This window comes from Euprymna scolopes, chromosome 11 (assembly GCF_053919585.1).
Source record: "Euprymna scolopes isolate OS-2025 chromosome 11, ASM5391958v1, whole genome shotgun sequence".
Taxonomy (NCBI): domain Eukaryota; kingdom Metazoa; phylum Mollusca; class Cephalopoda; order Sepiida; family Sepiolidae; genus Euprymna; species Euprymna scolopes.
This window is the reverse complement of record NC_136492.1, coordinates 28,461,767-28,481,523: the sequence shown is the minus strand read 5'-3', so window position 1 is coordinate 28,481,523 and position 19,757 is coordinate 28,461,767. Positions and strand designations below refer to the sequence as shown.

The 19,757-nt window shown below is 32.9% G+C and overlaps 2 protein-coding genes across 2 annotated transcripts in view; one reads left to right on the top strand and one right to left on the bottom strand.

The window, feature by feature from the left end:
• The window catches only part of LOC145287813 (ras-related protein Rap-2c-like), a 71,349-nt gene extending 60,214 nt beyond the window's left edge, over nt 1-11,135 (bottom strand). The window contains exon 1 of the mRNA XM_080135674.1: nt 9,095-11,135. Within this exon, the coding sequence (XP_079991800.1) occupies nt 9,099-9,641 (543 nt within the window). The 5' untranslated portion in view covers nt 9,642-11,135 and the 3' untranslated portion in view covers nt 9,095-9,098. The remainder of the gene's footprint in view (nt 1-9,094) is intronic.
• Nucleotides 4,165-19,757, top strand: part of LOC145287814 (uncharacterized) — a 114,562-nt gene continuing 98,969 nt past the window's right edge. Inside the window, exons 1-2 of the mRNA XM_080135675.1 lie at nt 4,165-4,451; nt 15,480-15,556. The gene's annotated coding sequence lies outside the window, so the exon portion shown is untranslated. The remainder of the gene's footprint in view (nt 4,452-15,479; nt 15,557-19,757) is intronic.

The following is a 19,757-nucleotide window of genomic DNA, read 5'->3' as shown; positions in this document are numbered from 1 at the left end:
AAGAAAATCTGCATGATATACAAATACATAATCTTGATGGTAAGAAATGATCGTATAACAAAAATCACATAAATTGATCAAGTAATTTTATGTAAACAAAAAAAAAAAGAAAAAAAAATTTAAGCGGATTAGTTTTTTCCAATTCTTTTCTTCCATGTTAAGAACGGTTTTCTAAAATCTCAAATTGAAATTTGCAATTATCTCCCTTGTTCCTTCAAACTTTTCAAGATAGCATCGCGAGATTGTCGCTCGTAGAGAATGAGAAATCTTAAATTTAAAAATGTGAATTTAAAACATTAGCAGATAAAAAAAAAAAAAAAAAAAAAAAAAAAATTACCCTCTAGGTTTCAAAACTTATTAGTTTCTTCAAGCTGGAGATGGGGCATCCTACCAGATGCCAAACATTCCAACCGAGCGAGAGGTCCTTTTAAGATTCTGACCCTCGCTTTAAGTACAATAGCGTGAATTGTTTGAATCTCTTGCACTTGGTTTACCGGGTATATTTTCACGTGACTCCAGATTTATACTCGCATGTGCGTGTGTAAACACAAGCGCTATTGTTTGGTCCACAAGTTTCTATTTACTTGCCTCCCCACGAGGGCAGAGTTAGACACATGGTCGGTTTTTAATGTGAGGAAAATTCAGCTCTTAAAACGGGGCATTATGGATTAGAACCAAAAAATAAAAACTCCTCAGTCTAGGACTTCCACTGACCAAGGACAGAATAGACCAAGTGTTCTTAAAACATTCGAGTAATTCTTATAAAATATTCCACCATTACGAATCATTAAGGTACTATCTTAGTCTACTCGATACTCATCCTCCAGTGGTTTCTGATAAGCTTTGACCCCCTAGGACAATTCGGAATTTTAACTCGTTCTAACGGAGATAACTTTTTTACTAAGAATTGTAAGGAAAAAAAAAATGCCTATGCACTTCTGTTACCATGCTAATTTTTTTGATAGTAAGTTAAATTACAGTTTTTTTTTTTTAATTTTTAGGTGAGAGTACAGAATAGTTGAAAAACACCCTCCCATCCCCATGGCTTTCTAATTATTTCAGCACGGTAACATAAGTAACGAAAAAATGTTTTTTTTCAACTACTCATTTAATGTAACAAAGTTTTATAACGTTAAAAAATGTAAAATTCGACGATATTGTAATTTTTAAATATTCGAGCAATTAATTGGGTACTTATACAGTTTAGTCAAGACCATTAATTGTACGAAAACAAATCTTTTCTACTTTAGTAAAATAGTTACCTCCCTTAGAACAAGGAGTTAAGATTTCGAACCCCCCCCCCTCAACACATTCAAGTTAAAAAAAACAGGTATTTATATGCATTTAGTGCTGATGGGAAGGAAGGTGTTTTGTATTTCTGTACTTTCACCTAATTAAAAAAAAAAATCGTAAAAACTTGAAAATACTATTTAAAAATATATATACAGCACGGTAACATAAGTGCATAAACACAAAAGTATCTTTCAAACCATAATATACTGTGGAGTTCTCATCAACAAATTAATTGACTCAAAAAATCTTTTGGATGCCTATTTTTTTTTTTTTTTTTTTTTTTAAAGTTGATAACTTTTGAACAAGGATTTTTGTAAAAAAAAAAAATCCTAACATTTTTAGGCCCTTGTGGGAGGTGGCAAGGCAAGGGCCCCCATTTTAGACTTTCGTTTCAATTTTTTCAGAAGGGTTAAAAATAGAAGTTAAATAATAAAATAGCTTGATTTACACAAAGAGAATTGGGATTTGTATTACTATACACAGATTCGAAAAAGTTGTCAAAAAAAAAAAAAAAAAAAAAAAAAAAAACGAATATATAGCAAATAAATATTATCAAAGGCAAGATAAGTTACTTTTCAACCAAACTGAACGTGTTAGTGTTTTTATTTAAATGTAACAGGTTTATTCAGCTCAAAAAAAGTGTTTACCAATGTATTGAAAAGTTAAAAATGGCGTCCGACTCTCTTTGACACGGTAAGTTTGGGAAAATGAGTTAAAAATAAAAAACTAGACAAAATACTGTTAGTAACTCGCTCAATAGATGTTAACTTGACATAGGCTGACATATTCGGCGGGATTTTAACAGTATTTTGTCTAGTTTTTATTTTAACTCATTTTCCCAAACTTACCGTGTCAAAGAGAGTCGGGCGCCATTTTTAATTTTCCAATATAAAACACCGTATGTTTTCCGAGCTGAATAAACATGTTACGTTAACTAAAAACATATCCAGTTAGGTAGAAAAGTAACTTATCTTGCCTTTGATAACATTTATTTGTTATATATTTGTTTTTTTTTTTGACAACTTTTTCGAATCTATGTGTACAGTAATACAAACTCCTACTTTTTTAGGGGATTACATATGAACATCCGAAAATATTAACTAAGCTGTGGGGGGGGGGGGAGTACAGCTGGAGAGATCAGCATCGTATACAAATTTACACGTAAAAATCTAGTTTTCTTTTTTTATGGCAGTTTTACTACTAACACTAGCTGCTCCCTAATCATTAGAAAAGAAAAAAACGGTCAGAATTTACCTACCAGAGTATTTAAAAGGGGAGGGGGGGGGTTCACTGCCATAAAATGCTAGAGTAGTCCGGAATCATCATACGTTAAATTTATGAGAAACTGATCATCCTTTCTAAATAGTTTCTTTTAGGGTATTCACTCGTAATCGCTTAAAATAAAGTAGAATCTTATTTAGAGGTGGGGGTTAATATACAGTTATAAAACGTTTGCCAATCATAAATTGAATGCATAAAGATGCAATCATACTGACGATTAAAAAAAAAAAAAAAAATCGGAAATAATTTTAAAATTGTAGTAGTGGTGTGACCCACCCGAGATCAGGTTTCTTTGGCTTTTTTTTTTTTTTTAAACTATAAACACAATTTTCTTGAGGAAAAAATGAACTCCATATTTAAAAATGTTTGTTTCTAAGCTAAAAAAAAAAATATAGACAAACAAATTTCACAAAAAGCAATCATTAAATTTGTAGTGGATTTTAAAAGTGTTTAAACTACTTCTGTGATAGTCGCAACGCACCGCACACCACAAAGCATTATGGGAAAGCCGTAAATATGGCAGCGTGCAGAGAATGCCATGTGGCTCTTCGAGGGGGAGAAAATGGTAAAGCCGGACAGACTTTCAAATTTAATTTCCGGACAGAATGAGACGATCCGAAAAATATAAATATGAAGTGCTATATTTTATATTATTTAAAAATCGAAAAAGAAAATTTTTGGAAGAATTCAATAAATTTCATGTGTTGGTGAAATGTGCCCCGACTACACACTGACGTGGTGCAGTGGTTAGAGGCGCGGTCTGAGGTCTACTGAATCAGTTTTAATATTCTTGAAAAAGGTATTAATCCATATACCCTACCTTCAGCCATTAATTAAGTAGAATTAACTAAAATCAACAAATCTAAAAAGAAAACTTCTAGAATAAGCGTTTCCATGATAATTTTATAGTCTTCCATTCGGGTTTTATTTTTCGGGTGCCCCAAGAAAAATGTTGGCATTGAAAACCCACCGCAAATAAGTAGTTTGGTTGTTACATAATATGACGTTAGAAAACCCATCCTCATAAACTAAACCTGTTTGAAACCGGAGTGATATATCTCAGAGAGAAGTATGGAAGCACAGAATGGAAACAATACCTCCGCCTTTTCCAAAACTGCTTAATTTTTATTACTCATTTTTAAATCGCATTTAAAAAAAATAACTATGCACATTTAAGTTAATATTTTATATTTTGGTAAACTGTTTAGACATTTTAATATATTCACAGAAAAAAGCGTCGCATCCAGCTTAAAAGCTTTAAGTATTTCCACTTATAGATATTTTGAAAATATATAGAAACATGAAATGTTTCGAATTCTAATAAGATTACTCTAAAAAACAAAAAAAAAAACTTTTCAAATAATGCGCTTTTCACATCGTTAGGTTTTATTTTACGTTCATTGTTTTTTTTTTGGCACATTTTTGAAAATAAATATATTTTTAAAATATCTAATTAATTTGCCAAAAAATAAAGTTTAATTCAAAACATTGTAGCACATTGTCTTTTCATGTTTTTGTTAATATATAACAAAATATCTTAATATTTTATAAGCAAACAGTTTGAAAACAAAAACGGAGGTAAGATTTCTATTTTGTGCTTCCATAACTCAATTGAGAAATGCGAGCGCCTTCTAGCGACGAGTTTGAAAGTTAAGGTACCTTATATATATATTCCAGAGGTAGGGCAACCAATGAAGTTTTAATGATTGATACGTTGCTACACATTCATGCCCATGTTTCGGTCAGCCAGTTACAAGTAACTAGAAACTCTTCAGACGATATTGCTTACAAAATTTTACGAAACGTGCCTATGAATGTGCAACTGCAACGATAGTCATGCTTGTGTTGAAGTGAATAGAAACGATTCTACTATTGAGGTAAATATTTCAAATTGTAACATGCTTTTTCTATATTAAAAAAAAATTTTTTTTTAAGGGACATGCATTTCTCTCTGAAGAGTAGTTTAGTGGCCTTATTCAACGGAACAGTAAGACACTTCATAAAAAGTGAAAAAAAATTTTATGAGCGAATTAAATATCTTCTGGTTTGGGAATCCGGCATTGTTGACATTGGACCTGGACCTCTTGCCACTGAATTTTAGAGATGCCGCTTCAGAAATGCAATCGGTGATTAAAAAATTGTCGCTTACAGAGGACATCTATTGTCTCTACAGACTGACGCAAGTATAACTCATTCTAGATTTGATGCTTCTATTGAATTTGAACCAAACCGACTTTTGCCCAACGAAACCTAAAAGTCATGTTACGGTACGTTTAAGAGCTGGAGAGATCAGCAATCAGCATCCTATATAAATTTACACGTAAAAATCTAGTTTTTTTTTTTTTTTTTTAAAGGCAGTTGTAATACTCTGCTCCCTACTTATTAGAAAAGGAGAAAAACGGTCAGAATTTCGGCTCAAATTCTGTAGAAGCATTAAAATTCCCCAGAAATTAGTAAAAAAATAAAATAACTAAAAAGGCAGACGTAGGAAACTGACCCCCCCCCCCCATCTCTAAATTCCACAAGTTACACTTTTTTCACGTTAATCTCATCGATTACAAACCTACTTTCAGATTAAAAAAAATAATAATGACTTCTCGTCGGGGATCAGTTTTCCATCATAACATTCTACTAAATTGAACACGTACTTTCACCGAGAAAAATATTGCTACTCACGCGATCAGTTTTTATTCCCGACTAAAAAAAATGGGGAGCTAATGGGAGAGTGATCCATCCGCGCTATTTTTTTCAAATCGTATTTCCAAGTTTCATTAAAGTTTTGTTTATTCAATTGTAAGGTTAAAGTACAGAATAATAGGTACAAAACATCCTCCCTTCCCCATGTTAAGAATGGATTTTAAAATAACGTTATTTCAGCACGGATCACTCTCTGCAGGAGTACCAAAAAAAATAAAAATAAATAAATAAAAAATAATAAATAAATAAAAAAAGGGGGGCTACCCCCCTTCAATCCCGTTCTCTCATCTAATCTATTTCATCCGCGTCGCTTCAAAGAATCCTGTTACAGTAAAGCTAGACCCGTTGGATTGTCAGATGTTTTTACTCATACCCCCCCCCTAAAAAAAAAAAAAAAGAAAAAAAAGTTTTATTTATTTATTTTTAACAATTAAACTTTCGTTTGAATATTTTTGGAGATTTTTTCCGACGCAAAAAATGACATTACTGTGATATCCATTTACAGCACACGAGAAAACCTGTGAAAGTCGTCATCGAGTTGGAAAGAAAGTAAAAATTTACCCCCCCACACACACACACTTTTAGACGGGAATAAAAACTGATCGCGTGAAAGTCGCAATATTTTTCTCGGTGATGGTCAATTTAGTACATGTTCAATTTAGTAGAACGTTATAATTGAAAACTGATAAATGGTAAATTTTTATGACGTAACCTCCCCATGTTAAAAACGGCTTTCGGAATAAACACCCCAACCTCGAAAGCCGTTCTTAACATTGGGAGGATGTTTATTCCGAAAGCCGTTCTTAACATGGAGTTGTTGGGGTGTTTATAATACGTTCGGGCACATAAAAATTTACCGAATTTTTTTCACGTTTTTTTATTTTTAATCTGAAAGTTTGTAATCGATGAGATCAACGTGACAAGAAAATAGTATAAATTATGGAATTTAGAAGTGGGGGGGGGTCAATTTCCTTAACGTCCACCAAAAAAAAACAGTTAAAGTTAAACAAAATCAAACGAGGTTTCCCCAACCATACCAACAAGCAGACAATTAAAAAAGTAAACAAAAATCTCGTTGTCTAACTCCCCAGTTAAACCCTTTAAACCGGATTCCAATCACAGTACTTTTTCATTTAAAGTATTCCTTGCTTGGGGTTGAACAAAAGTCAAAATGCAAAGAGAACGTCTTTACAGAATTGGATATTTGAAATGTTGGTGCTAGTGCAGAGAGTGATCCGCGCTATTTTTTTAAATCGTATTTCAAAGTTTTGTTTTTTTATTCAATTGTAAGGTTGAAGTACAGATTAGGTACAAAACACCCTCCCCATGTTAAGAATGGCTTTTTAAATAACGTTATTATTTACGTCCGGATCACTCTCTGCACTAGTACCGAAATGTTAGACTGGCAGGAGAGTGGTTCATTTTTTTTTTCTCTTACATCCTTGGGTATTAATTACTTGAAAAAAAAGTCCGTATTTATTTACCGACCACCAGTAGCAGCTGAAATTTATGACAAACACACATTTTTCGCACAATCCAAGAATGCAGTATGATGTAATATTATATTACAGTAATATAAAACCCGACAGTTTCGTACGAGAAATAAGGGTCTTGTTAATAATCGGGTTAACAAAAAAAAACAAAAAAAAAACGGTCGAATATTTTTTTAAGGCAAGGCACAAAACATGGTTGTGATTTACGCCTAGTAGTCGAGGAAGTTAGGGTAACTCGACACGAAGCCATATTTCTAGAAATTTTTGAGTAATTAATATTTAAGGGAATGGTCCGAACTCCAGAGAGAAAATAAAAAGTAAATTTAAAAAAAAAAAATGGAGGTACAAGTCCGACAATCTTTTGAATATAACATTTTAAAAATGGCACATTTAGCATAAAAAAATAACTATTCGTTTAAAATGGTACTTATGCACTTATGTTACCGTGCTAAAATAACATTTAGAACACCATTCTTAACGTGGGGGAGGGGAAAGAGTTTTTTTTTTAACTTTTGTACTTTCACCTAAGAATTTAAAAGATCGAACTAATTTAACTTGAAAATATTTTAAAAAGTCCGGTAACATAAGTGTAAGAAGCCACGTTAAAAGTAAGATACTTCTGTATTTTACTGAAATACCTCCCCCCCCTTATAAAAAAGGTTTTGCCAAGTATCATACTTTCACCTAACAATTTAATTAGCAAAAGTTTACTGCAAAAATTGGATTTAACTTGAAAATAAAAAATAGTACGGTTTGTAGATGTACTTAAAATTATACCTGAACTTTAACAGCATTTAATGATTACAGCTGAATTACAGCTGAATTTTAAATCTGTATAATTTCAAGAACTTGAACAGTGACTTAAATTTAATTATGCTTGTACACAATATGAACAAAACTAAATCTAAAATTTAGGATAAAGAAAAAACAATTTCGCGTTCAATAAAATATCATTGCACAATTTATCTTCGAAAGATTGAGGAAAAATAGGAACATGTCCTTAAAAACGGTTTTTGGTCCTAAAATGGGTGACCATTATATGTGAAATGTGTAGATGATTAATACAACCAAACTAACCAGACTTTTACCGAATTAACCGGCAATTTAACGGTACTTATGTTACTGTGCTAAAATAATGTTATTTAAAAAGCCATTCTTAACATGGGAAGGAGACGGAGTTTTGTAAATATTCTATACTTACACCTAACAATTTGATAAGATATCGTAAAACTCCAATTAAACTTGAAAATACGATTTTTAAAAATAACGCGGTAACATAAGTGCAAAAGTACCAATTTAACCCGAATCCTAGTTTTAGATTTAATTAAAAAAAAAAAAAAAAAAAAAAAAAAATGGAGGTACTTATGCAGGGTTTGCGTTTAGAAACCAATTAACAGAGTGAGAATAGCCATTTTAAGACTATTCTGTACTTTCCTCTCACAAAAGATATTGTCAAAATTTAATTCAACTTGGAAATCCTATCTAAAAAATAGCACGGTCCGTATTCTGCATTCAGTACCTCCATTTTTGCTAAACTAAATCTGAAACTTAGGGTTAAATCCAAGGATTTTCTGGGGGTGGGGACAGGGTGAACTAGCTTATTGCTCCAATAATAGATTTCAAATTAACATTAAATATCTCATATATATATATATATATATATATATATATATATATATATATATATATATATACTTTTATTCACCCTATTCCCTCTGCTTTATTTTTTGTTATCAAGTAAGATCTATGACTTGTAGTTTCATTAAATACTTTTGCAAGCAAAATCCGATCCCGTATTTTGCTCTGATAAGAAGGAAAGTATCATTTTGCTCTGATGAGAAGGAAAGTATTTCTTCGAAACTCCGCGGATTAAGGACTATCCACTTATTAAGCGTTTCCTTTTAAAAATTAAATGTTTTTAACTCTTTCAAAGTGTTTTAACATTTTATTAACTACTTGTTCGTGTGTGTGTGTGTGTGTGCACTTTTGTTAACATGCTATTTTTAAATAGTATTTTAAAGTTAGATTTAAGTTTTACGATAGCTTTTATTAAATTGCTAAAGTGAAAGTACAGATTACTTACAGAACACCCCCCCTTCTCCATGTTAAGAATGGCTTTCTAAATAGCGTTATTTCAGCACGGTAACAAAAGGGCATAAGTACCAAAATGAATTTTTTAAAAATATGGCAATTAAGATAGTTTTCGCGTTTCATCTTCGTAAGGACTCGTTATACCTCAATTTTACATAGATACATAACATGAATATATATATATATATACTTTTTTTTTGGGGGGGGGTGCTCCCCCCCGCCTTCCAAAGATTACTCACCTGCTCAAAGAATACTACAACATTCTCGCCGTTCTCGAACAGGGGTGGCATTCATTTCTCTCACAATTTCAATAAAGACATTGTCAATATTAAGTGTTGTTTTCGCCGAGGTCTCAAAGAATGGACAGCCCCAATTGTCAGAGAGAAGCACCCCGTCTATAGTGTTAACCTCACGTTGTGTCTGAGCCAAGTCCACTTTGTTCCCGACCAACAACATTGGGATCCGGTCTACACCTTTCACTCGCATTATTTGTTCCCTCATAGTTTTAATGTCTTGAAAAGTTTGTAGACTGGTAATACTATAGACGATGACAAAACCCTGGCCATTCTTTATGTACAAGTCCCTCATGGAGGCGAACTGTTCTGTGCCGGCTGTGTCCAGGATTTCGAGCACACAGGGAGCAGATTCAACCTCGATCTCTTTGCGGTAGAAATCCTCTATAGTCGGGTCGTACTTCTCCATGAAGTTCCCAGACACGAAACGGACGGTAAGGGCACTTTTGCCGACACCTCCGCTGCCCAACACGACTACTTTATATTCCCTCATGATGTGGGGCAAAATAAAAAAAAAAAAAATCAGAAGAAATATGCAAATTTTAAAAGAAAAATACAAGTGGTAGTAGTCGTTTAAAACAGTGTACCACCATACAATGTAGTAGTTTTCCTGTGGGTCAGTCTTGTAGAGTAAATCCTTTCGAAATTGGAGATTCGTCGTACGGGATAATGCAGCAGCGATCACGCTGTCGTAGTCGAGGTTCTTAATAGTTGTTATTTTCTTGTAAGTAAAAGTATATTCCTAGCTTACAAAAGAAAATAAAACTATAAGATTTTAATATCCGATCTTGTTGGCTTGATTTTTCGACAACAGCAGAAACTAAAGTAAATCCTGGCCTGAAAGATGACAACGCAAAGAAAGACAAATATAATTAATCCGTTGGCTGTAGGGTTTGATATTATTCGTATATACACGCCTTTTATACACGATATACATATTAAAACAATATCGTTACGTTTTTTTTTTTTTTTTTTTTGTGCGCGTGTGTGTGGACAAATATAAGCAGAGAAGAGATGTATATTTACATTTTTTTAGCTATAATTTTTTTTATGTATATATATATAAAAAAAAAAAATAAATAAGGGTGGAAATTTTTTTTCGGCTTTCTTATTTTCCGCATGAAAATTAAGATTCCAAGAAAGTAGATTCCAAAAAAGAAAACAAAGATCACTGTAGCCGCCCTAAACAAAAACAAAACAGACAAAAAAAAAAAAAAAAAAATGCCACAAACTCCCTTGATGAGAAGAGAGTATCACCAGTGGGCCTGACAGCAGGCCGACTTATGGTAAAAAGAGAGGCAGTAGTTGGAGCTTTAATAAAAGAACGAAGGAGGAGGAGGCAAGTTTTTTATGGAGGTGGTGGTGGTTACCAAGCCAGTAGTAGGAGTCTCTAACAATAATAATAAAAGAATCATAAGTTGGCGAGGATGGAAAGAACGACAAGTTAAATTTGACGAGAAATAAAATTACAAAACGGACGCAATAAATTACAGTTTTATATATGCGTGTGCGCTGAACTATATGTTAGTTGCTGTTTAAAAAAAAAAATGAGGTAACTAAGCCAGGCCTATTTTATTTTAGACCTGACGAAAAAAAAAATGACAAATATCCGACCCAGTGTGCTCATTTGCAGCATAAATATCACGCTTGGTTGTACATAAAGCCCGAGAAGGGTTTAAAAAGAGAGTCGGTCATGAGCAAATTTAGTAAATGACGTCCATCTTTGTTTAAGGACAGGAGCGTCCACTTCTTTGTCCTCCGCGCGTTGGAGAGTTCGACTTGTTGAACAAGGGGTTTCTCGTTATCAGCATCCTTCCCTTATGAAAATTCATCATTTTTTTCTACTTAGAAGGCGTTATCTTAAAACAAAGACGCCGATATTTTGGGCCAATATTAATGTGTTAGAGCCAAGAAGAGTGAAACTTTGGTTTAAGTTGATGAGTTAGTAATAATTTAATTCAATATTGGCCCTAGCAACACTCGAGTGAGTAAAAGTAGCCTTCTTGCACTCGTAATCAGCTGAGAGGTATATTAGTCACTTTAAACCTACCTCTCTCTCTCTCTCTCTCTCTCTCTCTCTCTCTCTCTCTCTCTTTTCACACACTCGCACACACAGATAAATGAGATATACACGTGAATTACTACGGTTTCATCTACACTGATAATAATATTATGTATCTAGCTTTTGTTTCTAAAGTGCTCAACACACAAGTAGAGCAGAGCGTTAGAACTTAATATTGTATTTTGTCAAACCAGGAAAAAAAAAAAAGAAAAAAAAAACCCTCGACTCAAACATCGCTGCAAACGGTCAGGTTAGATTCAATTCCTGATATTAAGCAATCCGTAATAAAACTTATAGCAAGAGTTTCTAGTTTCGCCAAATTATTAATTTACTAGCAGGTTGTCCGGCGTTGCCCGATCGTAAACTACGCATAAATATAATATTTTAATTAATGCAGATTTCTAATTTATTTTTATAGAGCCAATTCTCTATGGATTATTATCCAATATATAGTTATGATTTCAAAAGTTATAAAAAAAAATGTCTTAAGTACCATTTGCTAGAATCGAAACCCGACTCCAGTCTAAGTCGTTATTTATCTCTCTAACGTCATTTCCGTCCGAGCTACCAACAGATGGATACGACAGGTTAAAAATAAGGCGATTTTGAGCTATGAATGTTTATTTTTGCGCATGTGCAAAAATAACAGCAGGAGTATGTTTTATTCGACTTAACCTGCCACAGTCAACTGTTTTGATTTAAATTTTGACCCTCTTGGATGCAATTTTTACCGGCTAAAAACCAAATCGAAGGTGTTACAGGTCCAAATACCCTATATATCCAATTTCAACTAAATCAAATATTCAGAAAGAAGTTTGGTAGAGATTTTTGTGTGTGCGCGCGCACACACACACTGACAAGGTCACTTTTATATATATATATATATATATATATATATATATTAGCAGGCCGCCTGGCGTTGCCTAGTCGTAAAAAAAAAGCTTAAATATGATATTTTAATTTATGGAAATTTTGTATTTATTATTATAGAGCCAAAACTATTTCTTATTATATTGTACCCAATATATAGTAGTGACCCTAAACGTGGTCCAGTCATAAAATATGTTTAAATATTATATTTTAATTCATGCAGATTTCGTATGTATTATTAGTAGGGCTATGACAACAGAAATATTCTTATTATTGTTTTGACCCTCGAGTATATATCCGACACAGTTAGACACAGTTAATCAACCACATGACTCTATATAAAAGCATGTAAGATATCAACAGATACACACTCGAGAGTCAAAACAATGAAAAGAATATGCTGTTGTCCTAGCTCTAATTATTAGAGCCGATTTTCTATTAATATTATATTGTACCCAATATACATTAATGGTCTCAAAAGTTAAAAAAAAAATGATTAGCATGTCATCAGTTAGAATAGAAATGAAAACATTTAGTACTCAAGCCTTAGTTTTAGCTATTGACCGATGGATCACAAAACATTCAAAATTAAGCGACTTGAATAGAAGAATGTATATTTGCACATGCAAATAAGTAACAGTTTTAGTAGGCTTACTTCTGCTAAGGTAACTCTTTTTCAATTTTGACTCCATAGTGGCTATTTAGTCAGAAATTTAAACTAAAAACCAAATCCTTAGTGGCTATTTCAGCTAGAAACCAAATCGAATTTGTTCTATAGATCCAAATTCTCTAAGTATCAAGAGTCAAGTTTGTAGACAAAAATATCAGAGAGGAGTTTAGCATAGACTGTTCTGCACACACAAAGAATGGAACTTATACACACACACACACACACATTAATGATGGGACGATTGGGCTCTCTCTACCGTGCTAGAAAACTACTAACACCCGAAAGTATCCTGTACCTCTATAAGGCCACCATTCGCCCATGTATGGAGTATTGCTGCCACATCTGGGCTGGTGCATCTGCTACTAGTCTCTCGCTCCTTGACAAGGTTCAAAAGAGAGTCGCAAACCTGATAGGCCCTGAACTGGCATCTAAGCTTCAGCCTCTGTCCCATCGACGAAATGTTGCATCCCTCTGCCTTTTCTACAAGTATTTTAGTGGTGAATGCTCTGACGAACTGCAATCACTTGTGCCCTCACGACGTGTGCACCCTCGACAAACCCGACAGGCTGCTAAATCCCACCCCCACACTGTAGAGATCCCTAGATGTAAAAGATCTTTTTACTCCAATAGTTTCTTCCCCAGAACCGCTAGACTCTGGAATTCCATCCCAGGTCCCTGCTTTCCCAACAGTACTGACGTGCAGAAGTTCAAGTGTAACGTGAACCAACACCTTGCTGCCCAAATCCCTACATAGTACCCCAGTAGTTGTTGCCCCTGATAGTAGCCCCCTACACCAAAGTGGAATTTGCCTTGTTTGGGGTGAAAATGTAATAAAATAAAAAAATAAAAATAAAATATAAAAAAAGATATTTTTCCCAATTCCAAAAAAAATTACTGATTCCGAACTAAATTCTCGATTAAGATTCTTTATAAATCTCTTAATATTTAACAATAAAATGATTATTTTGTCTTGATTATCGTAAAAACATAAATTTTAATGTGCATATATTTTCTCAAACATGAAAACACACTTCTGAGAGGGTTATGTATAAATTTTAGTTTTACTGGAAGTTTAAATCAATAAATATTTTCTATTTTATTATTATTACTATCAGTAGTGGAAGATTTTTCTTAAATCAAAATCAAATGAAAAACGATAATTTAAAGAATCGTTTTTTTGGCATCAGAAAATAGGCACAATTTTTTCGGATTCTGATGCCGATTCCGATGCCCCAAAAGTTCCAATTTTGCCCGTTCTCAAGTCCAATTCTAATTAAATTAATGTGTGTGTGTGTGTGTGTATATATATATATATATATATATATATATATATATATATATATATGAGAAAATAAATTAAAACTGTATGTTGAAATTTACAATGAAATTTATTGTTCGACTGAATACTTCAAAAAACAATTTACAAAGTCCTTATTCCGTGAAGTTTCAAAGAATGCTATTCTTGCTATTCTTCTCATCAGAGGACAGAAAAAAATCGGCAAATGATATTTGTAGCAATGATAGAATTTGCTGGTTACAGTATTAAATGAAGATGTATAAGTTACAATTGATTATATAAGGTAAACACTGCATCTCCTTTGAATTCATTATATATATATATATATATATATATATGTGCTAGAGTATTTTCACTGTAAATCCTATGCAATTATGCACAATGTAAAAAATGTGCATGAATAGAATTGAGCTATATATATATATAAAATGAACTCATTTTTCCCCCTCTGACTTTGACCTTAATAGGATTAAAAATCAAGACATTTCATGCAAATTTAATATACACAAACTGTAGCACAATATCTGAGGTGTGTTATAGGCCTATTACCTATCCACTTCCTCGATAATTGTAGATTCTTATATTCTATCTGCTGAGAGTCCACGGCCAAAATCGGTTAAGATCAATGGAAGTAGTAAAATCTTTTCTCTCTAATAAATTCCTCCTTCGCCCGCCACTACTTAACACCGTTGCGGGATCGTCCACAAGAGACAGTTATGAAGAAACGCCAGTTTGGGTTTTCTTTACTTTGTACTTGCCTAAAAAAACTGGAATGGAATTTTAATTCTACTGGTTGAAACACATCATGGAGTTAACTGAATTGAAGGGTTATTTATGCCATTTTTTTCCCCGCTTCATTTCGTTTTGTAGTTGATTAAAAAAACTGGAATGGACTGGTTGAAACGCACCATGGAGTTAACCGAATCGAAGGATTATTCATGCCATTTTTTTTTTCGCTGTTTTTTTTTGTTTTTGTTTTCCCCACCACGTCCATCATTTTTTTCTCTGATTTATGCTTTCCGTTTTTCTGATTTCTTTTTTAAAGAAGTTTTACGATTGTTCGCATTTTTTTTTTTTTTTGGTTTTGCCGATTTTTATTTATATTTTTATATTTAAACAGGGTTATTCTTTACTTTACCCCCCTTACAAACACACCTCCAAAAAAAAAACGGGCAACGCCAGGTACCCCCGCTAGTTTTTAAAACAAATCATCAACAAAGAAACAAGTAAATGAAATAATAATTAATGAAAGTTCGTTTTTCAAAGGAAATATACAAATTAGTTTACCTTTATAAAGTCAGTCGAATATTCATGGCTAAGTATATTAAGGAGTTCGTTTAAATAATAATTTAAATTGAAAAAGTTGAACTTTATTTGAAAGACTTTCCATGACGTTGGCCAAGTAATGCAGTCATCTATTTTTCTTTAACAGACTAAACACATTCTATGAAGACATGGTCACAGAGGAAAATGATAACTTCGACACAACTTTTCTTAGTGAAGGAAAAGGTATTTATTTTGTCATTTCACATAACCAAAACAGCTTCTCACTGTCAGTACAGGGTACCAGAAAACACATCTCGTAAATCACACTCGCACTACAATCATTTTCAGAAAGTGGAATTTTTGGAAGGAAAGTAGTTTTTGAACGTAATGAACAGCTTCTTGATCTCTCCTCCACTTTTGTGTCTGTGATGAATTGCTTAACTTTATATATATTAGTGGCCTGGCAGAGCCACAGGGGAGACAACCAAGCAAAAAAATCTGAAGCAAAAGTCAACCCAAAGCAGCAAAAAGTTGGCTTGCCAGGACACTATATATATATAAATGTATGCTAATTTAGGCATATTTTATTGGTTTGAAAAAATATATATTCTATTTCACTAATTGCCATAAAATTTTAACCATAGGATAGCATTATAATCTTCTAAAAGCCTTCAAATTTTCATGTAGTTTCGTCGGATAGAACCAAAGATATGAGCATTTCAATATTTAATTTGGCGACGAGTATAGATATATCCATATATTGATATACCACTTTTGGGGGCAATTTTCTAAGTTCGGAATCTCTGCAACTACTGATCAAAATTTATCAAGTGAAGGCTCGTTGGAAAGGTAATGACTTGAATAGTGTAGTGGGCTATGTGACATTTTCCTTTAAGGTCGCACATTACTCTTTCAAGAAGTTGAAGATCACTTTTCTATATTAATTTAACGTAAAATGACTACCCACTTAATGGCGACCTTGGCTATAAAGTGGATGTTTATTTTACATTAAATTAATATAGAAAAGTGATCCCCCCACTTTATAATTTCTTCATATCTTGGAAAGTACTCATTTCCTGGGATTTTTACTGTTATTTTTGTTTTCAGCACCCTCGAAAATCTATAATAGTCATAATTTTAAAGGATTTTTCATGGGTGGAAAGATACTGCACCTTTACCAATACTTCAATCATAGTCATTTGTTTTTCTAGTTTTGCATATGAATTACAAAATATCTGATATTTCCCCAAAACCTCTGATGTTGTTGAAGGGGAGACAAAAACTTGCTGCTATGGTTTCAAATGATCTGAAATAACAGAAAGAGGAGACTTGATTCCAAATATTTCTTGTTCTTGTTATGTCTCCCCTCTTTGGTTTTCATACATAAAGTAAATTTTACAGTATACACGGTGTCCCAAAAGAAGCTGACGGATTTTAAATTTGATTAACTTCCTTAATATCTAAAAATCAATCACTTGATTATTGTATCAATCAGTGAATCTATTTTGCCCTTAACTCATCAAAAGAAATAGCAACAATCAATCCATCAAAATAAACAAAGTGTTATATGACATGATTAAAATCCGAAAATTGGAAGAGAAGTTGTAAATACCTTATAATATGTTTACATTACGTCATTTTGAATTTAGAAATAAAGTCACTTAAACCCATCTATTAATTCTATTAAATTAGGTATATTCTGTCAGATATATATATATATATATATATATATATATATATATATATATATATATATATATAAGTAAATTCTTGGTACAGCAAAATGGAAGGAGAAATTTCAGAGGAAACATAATTTAATTTAAATCAAAAAGATCAAAGAAACAAAAAAAAAACGGGCAGGTGGAATTGTTAAAATTTCCTTAAGGCCTAATCGTCTGACCCTCTAAGAGGAAACGTCAGAATGATAAATTAAAAGCTAAGAATCGAATGAGGAAAGAGGGAAATTGGTTTCAGTTGGAAAACCAGTGAGAGAAAAAAAAAAATATATATATATATAATTCTCACTGTTCAGGTGGTTTTAAATCAGTAAATATTTCCAACTGATGTTTCAAAATCTTTTGTCTACACAGGCTAGGTCGAGAGTTATTAATGACTCACGCCTCAATGATATTGAGATGATAGTTCGACCTAGCACTGTATAAAACAGAAAACCAACCATTGGAATATTGGTCCGAACACCTATTTATACTAATCAGGTGATTACCGATGGCGGACTCATCTATATATATATATATATATATATGTATGTATATATATATTAGATATATATACATATATTATTTTAGTTCATGCAGATTTCAGATTTGTTATTATAGACTCAATTCTATACTGATTGTATCCAATATATAGTAGCGATTTCAAAAAACTAAATAACTTGGATGTCATTGACTAGAATTGGAACCAAGACACATTTGAATAGTTAAAAAATCACAATTTTTAATCTATGAATTAAAATTTATGCATGTAAATGGGTTTAATCAACTACTCCTGCCAAGGTCAACTGTTTTACTTTCAATATTAACTCCTTAGCAACAAATTTTCCTGCTAAAAACAAAATCGAAAGTTTGCTGCAGATCCAAATACCTTATATACCAAATTTCAACTTTGTAGACCAAATATTCAGAGAGAAGTTTGGATAGAAACTTTTCGCACACACACCGGCAAGGTCACTTTTATATATATACTAGCAGGCCGCCCGGCATTGCCCGGTCGTAAAATAAGATTAATGGGCTGATTTTTATGAAGTTTCACACAAATGAACTTTATGGATCTGGTAATGGTCTTAGATAAGTTTTGTATCGGAATGTTTTCGATAAGTATCGATAATCAATAATCAAAAAAATCCAAAAGAAGAAACAGGCAATTTTGACCAAAGTTAACACCTTACACAGCCTAACATGACAAGTGCATTTGAGAAGTTTTATTACCATACAATCCAAAAGGCCCAACATATAAAATCAACTGTAGGTTTTTTGATATGACAGGGGCGTGTTTGAAATGAATGATTGTTTAAAGCACAATTGCACCATGATACTTGACTTTTCTATTTTAAACTTAAATTCAAGCCATTATCACTGCACAAGCAGTAAGGCCAGGCATATAAGATCAACAGTAGGTTCTTTGCTATGACAGGGCATGTTCGAAATGAATGATTTTGTTTAGAGCTCAATTGAAGCATGATACTTGACTTTCACATTTAAAAATTTAATGCAAGCCATCTATAAATATAAAAGCGAAAATGTATGTATGTTTGTATGTGTGTTCGCTTTTTCTGTATGTCTACAAAAGGCTTTTTTCAGAGAAGCGGTCGGTTGGTTCACAACTTTTTAAAACTTTTTATATCGCATATAAATCGTAATATCTCAAAGTTAACAACAAAGCTCGTCTGTCTATTTAATTTGCTCGATTTTGGGAATATAAATATTCAATATTTGTCGCTCGCCGCATGTGGGTTAGTCTTTTTCCTATAACATAAAAAAAAAAAAAAAAAAAAAAAAAAAAGCATTCCGCAGTAAATGAAATACCATCCCGCAGTCAAACTTGACCTCATTAAAACGGGCACCTGCCAAATCCAAGTAATTAAATAAATTCAAACGTGTTTCCGTCAGCATCTCGCAGTGGGGCATTGGTTAACGTCGCATGTTTTTTTTTGTTTTTTTTTCACACTTTAATTTACAACTTTGCCTCAACGGTTCGGGTCCGATCCTCATACTTACTTTTTTTTTTTAACCCCCCCCCCCCCACACCTCCAAACACCTGGGCAACGCCGGGTACCCCTCGCTAGTTGTATATAAAAATAATTTTGTAAAATCAAGAGTAGGTTCTCTACAGTGCAATGTAGACTATAATGTATTGTGAATATGCAACAGGCATGTGGAGTTTCCTCTAGGTGCAACGCGATGCGCCCCCAATTACTGCAGTCAATCAACAGATTTGATTGAAAAATGGGCGATTCCAATGATTTTGATGACAAAAAAAATATGGGAGTGTGAAACATTCGTTGATCATCATTCAACTCCAGGCAACACTCCAAATCTCCCTGCTAGGACATATCTCTATCCTTATCTCTACTATTATATAAAAGAAACTTAGTCTGTATGTGTGTCTGTGTATGTGTGTGTGTAAATTCGTTCCCTATGGATTCAAAAACGGTTGGGCTGAATTTTATGAAATTTCACATGAAGGTACTTTATGTGCCGTACAGTGTTCTTAGGTTTTGTATCGGAATGTCTTCGATAAATTTCGATAATCGAAATAATCTGACAAAAGAAGGAACAGGCGATTTGGATCAAAGTTAACACCTTACACAGCCTAACATCACAATTGCATTGGAGAAGTTTCATTACCACACACGCTGAAAGGCCTGATATAAAATCAATAGTAGGTTCTTTGATATGACAGGGTCACATTTGAAATGAATCTT